Here is a 12,216-nt window from a genome sequence, read left to right as displayed (position 1 = left end):
TTTAGGTTACTTAAGTTCAAACCCCTTTTGATTTTGCCTTATTTTTTATTGTTATTAACCATAATAAATTTCCCCCTAAAATTCATCCGTGAGTAATTGCAACTTTATATGGCACCCTCTGCATAGTACAGGGGTGGAGAAGCAGATGGTTGCTTCTCCTATGTGCCCTGACCAGGAATCAAACCTGAGATATCCATATGCCAGACCAACTCTCTACCACTGAGCCAACTAGCCAGGGTAACTTTGTTAATATTTTTTAAAGAAAATGAAAATCCATTCGTATATTCAGTGACAGATATTCACTTCACTTATATTAAATTCATGTCTTACAGCCTTTATTTCTAGGCCCTGATGTGCAATTCATCATACTACAGTATTTCTGAAGACATTGTGAGTTGCAATTAAGGATTGAACCAAGTAGCATTATATTTAGATGCAAACTATAGAAAACTTGATAAAGAGCAGCTTAACTAATTAGGAGTTGATTTGTCTAATATAGAAAGGTTTAGAGGAGGCTGCAAAAGATTGGTGTGACACCTGTAAAATATCATCAAGGACCCCAGCTCCTTCCATTCTGTTTGACCATCCTTAGCATGTGGTGTTTGTTTTCACATTTGCAAAATGTTTTCTACACCTCTGGGCACCACTTTTGCATTTGTGCAAGGGAGATGGTAAGGATGAAGGGCAAAATGGACTTTGTCTTTCTATTCATTAAGTGGAACCATCCCCAAAACACTTGCTTCATATCTCATTGGCCAGATCTGTGTCATGTGATCGTCCCAAGCTGCAGAGGAGTATGGGTAAACAAATTTTGTAGCAGAACACATTACTTTCCTAAACAAAACCAGGCTTCTGTATTAAGAAAGAAAAGAAGATGGCTATTGGGTAAATAACTAGCATTATCTGCCATAGCTTCTAAGTGTGTTTAAAACCAACCAACCAACCAGGAGTTAATAGGTACCTTGCTTCCATTTATGGCTAAATTGATATGGGTGAAGGCAGTGACTATTTGCCCCACAATTCTTCTCTTTCACTTGCTTCTCAAATTTATTTTGATACTGGTTGTAAGGTATACTTAGTTTCAGAGTAGTCAAATGTGGGGAGAAGAAAGCTATATATTTGTGTTAAGGAAATGAATTCTGGATTTATGCCCAGCACAGGAAGTGCCCTTGGTGGCTTCCTGTTGCCACAGGGGAAGCCTTTCTATTCCCCAGGGCCCTGCTGTCTCCTGAGTGCAGGCCTCTGAGGCAGTCTGTCCCCTGCCCTCAAGCCTGGCTCACCCAGTTCCAGGAGACATTCACCTTGGCATATCTTAGTGACAGCGCTTGATGGTGTGACTCATTTTCCTTCCTGATGTTAATATCACAAACATCCACTCGGAAACCTCCTCCTCTGGGTTTAATTTCTCGTTTTTGTTTATTTGAGTGATTTGCTATAGTATTAGTTAATTTTCTGTGGCCTTAGCCCTTTTATTATAAAAATCTTTTTTTTTTTTAATCATCTGGCCTTTCTTATAAGGAAACATGGAAGCCCATTCCTAACAAACTGCATTGAGTCCTGCTTCGTATCCTGTTGGGAAGCTTGATTTATGTAAAGCCCCGCACCTCTGTGGCCATGTATACTGCTCCTGCCCTGGGCTGTGAAGCTCTACATGAAGCTCGCTTTCTCTCTCAGAATAAATTTTTAACATTTAGTCTTTTGACTGTTGACAGATTCACACTGTTCAAAAAAGTTTAAAGTTTATACTTGTATAGGGTGAGAACTGTTGTTCCCACTTTGTCCCCAAGTGTGGTAAGTTCAAAAGGCTTTATTCAGTACAGAGCGTTCCCTGGACGAGACTCACTGGCCTGGAAGATGGAGGTCAGGAAAATCGCACACACGGAGAGACCGCGTGGGTATATTTAAAAAAGGGTCCCTCTAGGGAAGTCGGGCTAATATGACGTAGAGAAATCTCACTGGCTGATAGTCAGTCGCTTTTTTTTCCAAGGACTCCTAGGAAGTTCCTTTTGGCACACTTGGTTGTGGGCGGTCCTAGCCAAAGTTCGCGGGCCTGGGTTCCCCACGTGACCATCCCTCTATCCACCGACCTTACATTTAGGTCTTTACATTTTGGGATACAGGTAGGCATTATATGTATATACGTTATACGGAAAACCATGGTTTGATTATGTAGCAGTTTCATTTTTCATCACTCAGGATCATTAGAAATGTGCTGGATATGTAGGTTTCCACATGGACATTAAATTGAGACCCTTTCCTCTAATTAAATTTTGACAGTGGTTGTTTGGGTAGTAATATGGTAGGTAACGTTTTGTTTGTTTACCATTTCTAAACTTTTAAATGTGTAAATACATTGCTTTTATAGTCAAAGGAGCTGGATCCGTGAAGGACATTGTGCTACCTGCTTAGAAATGGGTATGTTCTTCCAAAGGCAGTGGGGGTTACTAGAGAAGGGCTTTAAACAGGGGAGTGACTTTAAATTCCAGGAATTATCTTGACAAGAACACACGCACACTAGGATCTTGATCAAAATAGTTGACTACTTTTGACCTCAGGAACAATAAAATCTACCTTGTAGGGTTGTAAAGGGGAATTAAGTAGGATGGATGGTACTTTTTTGCAAGCTGAAGTTTCAAAATAATAACGAATTTCTGAAATTGTGTGTATCAATGAGAGGGGAAAAGCTTTTTCAGAAATGAAAAGTGGCTTAATTAAAAAAGATAATGCCATTATCAATTTAGATTTATAATCATATAGTAACTCTCATTTTATAATATCATTGAGCTTAAAAATGACCTATTTTGTCAGCTTATTATTTCTTTCCATACTAATTCTGCTCTTGTAAGTCATTGATAGACTTCAACTCAGTGATGGCAATCTCTTTGCTTATCACATGTGACTAATGTCCACGTCAGAGACATCCGTCATTGTGGTTTTGGGGTGTGGGGGAAGGTTGGTGGAGGCAATTGGTATGTGACAGTGTTCTTCAAACATCTTATTTCCTATGACAAGAGGCCTTCCTGGCTGCTTGACTTCTCAAAATGATTCTTCCCTTTGGCCATTATAAGATGTACTTCATCACTTCAGTTTGTTCTTGGTGCAGATTTTCCAGAATCATTAGGAAGAGCAAGCTTGTTTTCTCATGTTTCACATACTGTTTAAGATATTGACTATTGTCACCCCATCTAAGTTAGTTAATTTTAAGGTCACCAATTGTCCTCCTTTAGGGAGGACAGTCCTTCTTTTGTAAGTTCCATCCTGCCTCAAAAAGTGTCCTCCTACATGTCCTCCTTTTTGATATTGGAAGACTAATCTGTAAATGTCTGTATTTGATCGACGCAGAGTTGCTCCATTGCGTGTGTTGTGACGTATTTGTATCTAAATGAGTACTTTTTTCTTACAATTATTATTAAAAAAATAATAGGCATGTAAGCATAATTACAATATAAAATATTACAAATGTTTTCATTATGCATTTATCATATAGTGTATTATTGTTGCAATGAATAAAATGTTTCTTTTATTTACGGTATTTTAATTTATTTTTGTCTCCCTTTTCATTGTAAATAAGTTGGTTACCTTACTAATATAGACCTTTAAATTAAGACGATTGGTAACATTTTAAGAAATACAAATGTGCCTGACCAGGCAGTGGCGCAGTGGATAAAGCGTGGGACCTGGGACACAAAGGACCCAGGTTCAAAACCGCAAGGTCACCAGCTCGAGAGTGGACTCATCCAGCTTGAGCACGGGCTCACCAGCTTGAGTGTGGGGTTGCTGGCTTGAGCATGGGATCATAGACATGAGCCCATGGTCGCTGGCTTGAGCAAGGGGCCATATGCTTTGCTGAACCCCCCCCCCCCCCAGGCACATATAAGAAAGCAATCAATGAACAACTAAGGAGCTGCAACCAAGAATTGATGCTACTCATCTCTTTCCCTTCCTGTCTGTCTGTCCCTCTATGACTCTCTCTCTGTCTCTGTCAAAAAAAAAAAAGAACTACAAATGTGTTTGCAGCTCTTCAGGAACACAACTGACCCCTAGTGACTGAGGAAGGAAACATGAAAGATCAGAGGAAGGAAAAGGGTTAAGAAATAGAGTTCAAAAAAAAAAAAAAAGAAATAGAGTTCAAAATACAATGGTGCTTGCTGTTTACTCTCACCTTAGAAGTGGGGAACATTTTTCTCTTGTGAATTGATAAAAGGATGCTTTCACACCAGTGACCACAGCTTTGGGATAGCTGAAGGAGGCTTCTGAGGGGAGGAAAAATGTTGCTGCTCCCAGAAATCAATGAAATGTTGACATCTCAGATGAGCTATACGTGGCTTTCAAATGGTTTTTAACAGAGAGCTTTCATGGCTGTAAATGTCATCTTCTGTGGGTAGGAGGGGAGTGGTGATGGACCTCTATGTGAATCTCTCACCTCAGACCTAGTCAGTTCCTTCCAGGCAGTCTGAGTTGTGCCCCAGAGTTCTGGGGAGTCTAGTTGAAGAAATGACTGTGTCAGGACTGGTTTAGATCTCTGCTGGATACCCACAGAGCAGCCAGTGCATGGCGCCTATGTAAATTGCTTCTATTTTGTATCAGTGATCTCTGACAATGAGAAATCAAATCTAGTTCAATTTGGAAATTGTTTCAGATGAGCATTTCTCCTTGTTTGTTTTCTCTCTTCAGATAAAGAAGAAGCAGCAAGATGTGGTTAGATTTCTGGAAGCCAACAAGATAGAGTTTGAGGAGGTGGATATCACAATGTCAGAAGAACAGAGGCAATGGATGTATAAAAACATACCCCCAGAAAAGAAGCCTGCTCAGGGCAACCCTCTGCCACCTCAGATATTTAATGGTGACCGATACTGTGGAGTAAGTAGCTAGATTATTGTTACACTATTTCTTTGCATGACTGAAATCACAGAGTCAGCTTGAGTACAGTGGGTTTTTACAGTGAGGGCTGTAACCTCTCCATGCAGTGTCTGTTCACGTCTACAAGTCTAGCAGGGTGACATTGAGAAGGAAGAAATATGTCACAGTGTGTCTGAGCCTGAGCGTATGTGTGTCGGGGAGTTTACCTGCCTCTCTCCTTGCTTTGGAAAAGCCAGTGGGAAGGGCAGCTATATGCATATTTTTATTGTGTTCTATATTTAAAAGCATAATGTTTGATTAATGACACTTTGTTGGGCAGACTGGAAGGGGTAATTATTCTTGAACTTTGATCCCTTTACAGTATAAAAATCTAATAGCTGATTATAAACAGTAGTTTATTTTTTATTACAATGAGCCAGATGGATCATTATGAACATCTAAATACATTAGGTGCCTTCCTGCTGTGTGTAACATATGAGAGATGAACTCCCTTTTGTCTAATTACCTATTTTTCTTCTCACCCTTAGGTTAAGGGGAAAAAAACCAAGAAGTTTCTTTCTAATGAGTAGTTAGAATTTGCCCTTTGCCAGAGCTCTAAGCACGTGCCAGTTTATTCTGGGACCTATACTGCAGCTCTTTAGGGATGGCCGGGAGAGGGCAGGGGGCTAGGAGAAGGGCAGGGGCTAGGCTGCAGTGCTCAGTGGCTTGAGATGAAATAAATAACTGGGTTGCATTAGGGTGGAGAAAATGGATAGCAGAATGCTTGTGGTGGTTTGAAAATCAGTTGTTTTCTGTGTGCATAGGGAGAATGAGATATTAAAACATAAAAATATAAGGATTATGTACCAAGTTCTTATGTACATGTCAAGAAGAGAATCCTGAACATAGCACTAGATATAGACTTCAGTTCTAGTACTGCTTTATGTTGGCTGTGACACCTTTGGATGGTGACTTACCTCTTTAAGCCTTAATTTTCTCATCTTTAAGCAAAGGATGACAATATATTTCTTACTTCACAGGATATTTCTGACTGTTTATAAAGTATTTTAAAGTGCATTATTGTAAGAATGAAGGTTAATATTTTGGGGGATTTTTAAATATCATGATCTCATATTTTATTAGGGGAAGAATGTGGAAAACCAAGGGTGTATCCATCCCATTCACGATTACTGGGTCTAGAAAATGTACTCTTGTGACTGCAGACCGAAAGGAGGTAATAGTTGAAAATGTGTGGAAACTGTACAGTTTCAAAATCAAGTAGAGCTAATAGTCAAATAGTGCTAGAAGGCTTAAAACAAAAACCTAGTAGTTTTCTGTTTCTCACACTTTGTAGTTTTGAAAATGCCATTATGTTGGTCTTCATTTAAGTAGTAGTTTGTGTATAGAATTCTAGGTTGGAAAGAATTTTGATGGTTTTCTTTCGGTATCATTCAGTTTCCAGTTCTGCAGTTGAGAAGTCTAATGTCATTTTCTTTGATCTGTTGTTTTTGTCAGTTTCTTCTGTGCAAATTTTTAATTTTTTTTTTTTGTATTTTTTTTTTTTTCCTGAAGCTGGAAATGGGGAGACAGTCAGACAGACTTCTGCATGTGCCCCACTGGGATCCACTTGGCACGCCCACCAGGGGGTGATGCTCTGCCCATCCTGGGCGTCGCTCTGTCGCGACCAGAGCCACTCTAGCTCCTGGGGCAGAGGCCAAGGAGCCATCCCCAGCGCCCAGGCCATCTTTTGCTCCAGTGGAGCCTCGGCTGTGGGAGGGGAAGAGAGAGACAGAGAGAAAGGAGAGGGGGAGGGGTGGAGAAGCAGATGGGCGCTTCTCCTGTGTGCCCTGGCCGGGAATCGAACCCAGGACTTCCGCATGCCAGGCCGACGCTCTACCACTGAGCCAACCGGCCAGGGCCTCTTCTGTAAATTTTTAACATCTTTTTCTTACATATATATGATTCCTATTTTTCATTTAACTGGAGTGAGTACTCAGTAGGTCCTTATAATCTAAGAATTATATAATTGAGTCATTAAATATGTTCTTATATTATTTTCTTTGAAAATTTTTCCCTGCTTTTTTTTTCCCTTGTCTTCTTTCTCTAGAGTGCCTGTTAATTTAGATACTGGATCACTGGCATAGATTTTTTTTTTTTTTTTTTGTATTTTTCTGAAGCTAGAAACCTGGAGAGACAGTCAGACAGACTCCCGCATGCGCCCGACCGGGATCCACCCGGCATGCCCACCAGGGGGCGACGCTCTGCCCACCAGGGGCGATGCTCTGCCCCTCCGGGCGTCGCTCTGTTGCGACCAGAGCCACTCTAGCGCCTGGGGCAGAGGCCAAGGAGCCATCCCCAGCGCCTGGGCCATTTTTGCTCCAATGGAGCCTTGGCTGCGGGACTGGAAGAGAGAGACAGAGAGGAAGGAGAGGGGGAGGGGTGGAGAAGCAAATGGGCGCTTCTCCTGTGTGCTCTGGCCGGGAATCGAATCTGGGACTTCTACACGCCAGGCCGACGCTCTACCACTGAGCCAACCGGCCAGGGCCATGGCATAGATTTTTAAATATTCATAAATATATATATTTTTTTGGTTGTAGATTCACTTCTTAATTTTTTCTTCTATTTTCTGGAAGATTTCTTTAACCTCTGAATATTCTTTTTTTTTTTTTTTTTACTTAAATGTTGCTTTATTCTATGCATCATGCTCTATAGTTTGCATACATTGCTTTACATCCTTTTCACAAATGATCTATAAAGTTGTTGCTAATTAATATCCTAAAGCCTTATATAAATTGTCCCAGCTTATCCTCCCCAAGAGTGGCATACTAGGGTTTGAACTTAGGCTATCTGACTTGAAGATCATGGTGAGTTTTCAACTCCACTGTAAACTGAAAGATATTCCTAACATTATCCCCCACCTAGTCCAGTGATTAAAATGGTAAATTTCTGCATGGGTTGAATCCCTTTTCTATTTTTTTAATTAAAATTTTAATTTATTGTGTTAACATGGATTCAAGTGTCCCACTCGATATAACACCCTCACCCCCCAACAACGTGCCTCCCATTATACCCCCTTTGACTCCCTCTTCTCTCTGCGATTTGCTGTCCTGTTATCTGTATCTGTGTGTTATGTATGTATAATTTCATTAATCCCTTCACTTTCTCTGATCTAGGCCCCTCATCCTCCTTTCCTCTGACAGCTGTCCCTCTGTTCTCTGTGACCCTGTCTCTCTCTCTATTCTGTTCCTCAGTTTGCTGTGTTCATTAGATTCCATGAATAAGTGAGATCATATGATATTTGTCCTTCTCTACCTGGTTTATTTCACTTAGCATAATAATCTCCAGGTTCATCTATGCCATTGCGAAAGATAAAATTTCATTCTTTTTCATGGCCACGCAGTATTCCATTGTGTATATGTACCGCTGCTCTTTTATCTTTTCGTCCACTGATGGACATTTGGACTGTTTCCAGATCTTGGCTATTGTAAACAATGCTGTAATAAACATGGGGGTGCATATCTTCTTTTGAATCAGTGTTTTGGTATTCTTGGGATATATTCCTAAAAGTGGGATAGCTGGGTCAAAAGGCAGTTCCATTTGTAATATTTTGAGGAAACGCATACTGTTTTCCACAGTGGCTGTACAAGTCTGCATTCCCACCAGCAGTTCAGGAGAGTTCCTTTTTGTCTACACCCTTTTCAGAACTTGTTGTGTGTTGGTGACATTGAACATTTTTTCATATGCCTATTGGCCATCTGTATGTCCTCTTTAGAGAAGTGTCTGTTCAGTTCCTTTGCCCATTTTTAATTGGATTGTTTACCTTTCTGATGTTGAGTTTTAGAAGTTCTTTATAAATTTTGGTTATTAACACCTTATCAGACTTATTGGCAAATAAGTTAGTTCTCCCATTGTGTGGGTTGTCTTTTTATTTTGTTAATGGTGTCTTGCTGTGCAAAAGCTTTTTAGTTTGATACAGTTCCATTTGTTTATTATGTCCTTAATTTCACTTGCCCCTGGAGATATATTGGCAAACATATTGTTACAAGAGATATTGGAGAGTTTACTGCCTATGTTTTCTTCCAAGATTTTTATGGTTTTGTGACTTACATTTAAATGATTTATCTATTTTGAGTTTTTGTGAATGGTGTGAGTTGGTGGTCTAGTTTCATTTTTTTGCATGTTCCTGTCTAATTTTCCCAGCACCATTTATTAAAGAGACTGTCTTTACTCCATTGTATATACTCTTGCCTCCTTTGTGAAATACTAATTGACAGTAAAGGTGTGGATTTATTTCTGGGTTCTCTCTTCTGTTCCATTGATATGTATGACTGTTCTTATACCAATACCAAGCTTTTTTAATTACAGTGGCCTCATAGTATAACTTGATATCAGGAAGTGTGATACCTCCCACTTTTTTTTTCCATTTTTACGATTGCTCAGGCTATTTGGGTTCTTTTATGGTTCTCTATAAATTTTTGTATTATTTGTTCTAGATCTGTGAAGTATGCCATTGGCATTTTAATACGAATTATATTGAATCTATAGATTGCTTTGGGCAGTATGTGTACATTTTAATGATGTTAATTCTTCCTATCCATGAACAGGGTATATGCTTCCACTTGTTTGTATTTTCCTTGATTTCTTTTTCAATTTCTTATGATTTTCCATGTACAAGTCTTTTACCTCCTTTGTTCAATTTATTCCTAGGTACTTTATATTTTCTGTAGCAGTAGTGAAGGGGATTGTTTCCTTAATTTCTCTGACAGTTTATTGGTGGTATATAAAAATGCCTCTGATTTCTGAATATTAACTTTATATCTTGCTACCTTGCCAAATTTATTTATCAGGTCCAGTAGTTTTTTGACTGAGACTGGGATTTTCTATGTACAGTATCATGTCATCAGCAAATAATGATAGTTTTACTTCTTCTTTTCCAATTTGGATGCCTTTCATTTCTTCTTGTCTGATTGCTGTGGCTAGGATTTCCAGAACTATGTTGAATAAGAGTGGTGAAAGGGGACACCCCTGCCTTGTTCCTGATCTTAAGGGGATTGCTTTTAATTTTTTCCCATTGAGTATAATGTTGGCTATCAGTTTGTCATATATGGCCTTTATTATGTTGAGGTATGTTACTTGTATTCCCACTTTGCTCAGAGTTTTGATCATGAATGGGTGTGCTGGATTTTATCAAATGCTTTTTTTGCATCTATTGATATAATCATGTGATTTTTATCCTTCATTTTGTTTATGTGATGAATCACATTTATCGATTTGTAATATTTTACCAGCCTTGCTTCCCTGGAATAAATGCCACTTGATCATGATGTATGATCTCTTAAATGTATTGCTGGATCCAGTTTACTAATATTTTGTTGAGAATTTTAGCATCTATGTTCATCAGGGATATTGGTCTATAGTTTTCTTTCTTTGTAGTGTCTTTACCTGGTTTGGAATGAGGATAATAGCCTTTTAAAATGAACTTGGAAGTCTTTCCTCCTCTTGAATATTTTGGAATAGCTTGAGAAGGATAGGTGTTAGTTCTTTGAATATTTGGTAAAATTTGCCTGTGAAGCCATCTGGTCCAGCATTTTTGTTGGCTGGAAGTTTTTTGATAATAGTATCAATTTTATTTGTTATAATCGGTCTGTTTAGGTTTGCTGATTCTTCAAATTGAGTTTTGGAAGATTCTATGTTTCTAGGAGTTTATCCATTTTGCCTAGGTTGTCCAATATTTTGGCATATAGATCTTTGTAATATTTTCTTACGATCCTCTGTATTTCTGCTGTGTCAGTTGTTATTTCTCCACTCTCATTTCTAATTTTATTTATTTGAGTCCTCTGTCTTTTTTTCTTGGTGACTCTGGTTAAAGGTTCATCGATCTTGTTGACCTTTTCAAAGAACCAGCTTCTGGTTTCATTGATCTTCTGTATTATTTCTCTAGCCTCTCTGTCATTTATTTTCGCTCTGATCTTTATTATTTCCTTCCTTCTACTACCTCTTGGCTTTATTTGCTGTTCTTTTTCTAGTTTTTCTATGTGTAGGGTTAGGTTTTGTGAGCCTTTTCTTGCTTCTTAAGGTATTCCTGTAATGCTATGAATTTTCCTCTCAGGACTGCTTTTGCAGTGTCCCATACATTTTGGGTTGTTGTATGTTCATTTTCATTTCTTTCAAGGACATTTTTTATTTTCTTATCTCATTGTTAACACATCTGTTATTTAATAACATGCTATTTAGCCTCCAAGTGATTGAATGTTTTTCAGTTTTTCTATTGTAGTTGATTTCTAGTTTTATTCCATTGTGATCAGAGAAGATGCTTGATATGATTTCAGTCTTCTTAAATTTATTGAGACTTGTTTTATGTCCTAACATGTGGTCTATTCTAGAGAATATACAATGAAAAATTGAAAAGAATTTATGTTCTGCTTTTTTGATGTGAAAGGTTCTGAAGATATCAATTAAATCCAGTTGATCTAGTGCAGGCGTCCCAAAACTACGGCCTGCGGGCCACATGCGACCATTTATCCGACCCCCTGCCACACTTCTGGAAGGGGCACCTCTTTCATTGGTGGTCAGTGAGAGGAGCACTGTATGTGGCGGCCCTCCAACAGTCTGAGGGCAGTGAACTGGCCCCCTGTGTAAAAAGTTTGGGACCCCTGATCTAGTGTGTCATTTAAGGCCACTATTTCTTTGTTAATTTTCTGTCTGGAGTATCTATCCATTGATGTTAGTGGGGTATTAAAATCCTCTACTATTATAGTATTTCTGTTGATCTTGCCTTTTATGTCCATCAAAATCTGCTTTATATATTTAGGTGCTCCTGTATTAGGTGCATAAACATTTACAATTGTTATATCCTCCTGTTGGATTTCTTTTTTTATCATTATGTAGTGACCTTCTTTATCCCTTTGTTTTAAAGGCTATATTTTCAGATATAACTATTGCTACCTCAGCTTTTTTTTTTTCATTTCTATTTATGAAATATTTTTCCATCCCTTCACTTTCAGTCTATATGTATCTTTTGTTTTGAGGTATGTCTCTTGTAGACAGCATATGTATGGGTCTTGTTTTCTTATCCATGCAGCTACCCTCTGTCTTTTTTTTTTTTTTTTTTTTTTTTAATTTTCTGAAGCTGGAAATGGGGAGACAGTCAGACAGAAACCCGCAGGCGCCCGACCGGGATCCACCTGGCACGCCCACCAGGGGGCGATGCTCTGCCCATCCGGGGCGTCGCTCTGTCACGACCAGAGCCACTCTAGTGCCTGAGGCAGAGGCCACGGAGCCATCCCCAGCGCCCGGGCCATCTTTTGCTCCAATGGAGCCTTGGCTGCGGGAGGGGAAGAGAGAGACAGAGAGGAAGGAGAGGGGGATGGGTAGAGA

The 12,216-nt window shown here is 39.2% G+C and overlaps 1 protein-coding gene across 1 annotated transcript in view; it reads left to right on the top strand.

Moving 5' to 3' along the window:
* SH3BGRL2 (SH3 domain binding glutamate rich protein like 2) overlaps positions 1 to 12,216 on the top strand; it is a 76,656-nt gene that overhangs the window by 37,142 nt on the left and 27,298 nt on the right. Inside the window, exon 3 of the mRNA XM_066360287.1 lies at positions 4,675 to 4,860. Within this exon, the coding sequence (XP_066216384.1) occupies positions 4,675 to 4,860 (186 nt within the window). The remainder of the gene's footprint in view (positions 1 to 4,674; positions 4,861 to 12,216) is intronic.

This window comes from Saccopteryx leptura, chromosome 1 (assembly GCF_036850995.1).
Source record: "Saccopteryx leptura isolate mSacLep1 chromosome 1, mSacLep1_pri_phased_curated, whole genome shotgun sequence".
NCBI lineage: Eukaryota > Metazoa > Chordata > Mammalia > Chiroptera > Emballonuridae > Saccopteryx > Saccopteryx leptura.
The sequence above is the reverse complement of the archived record's forward strand: the minus strand, read 5'-3'. Positions and strand labels throughout refer to the sequence as shown.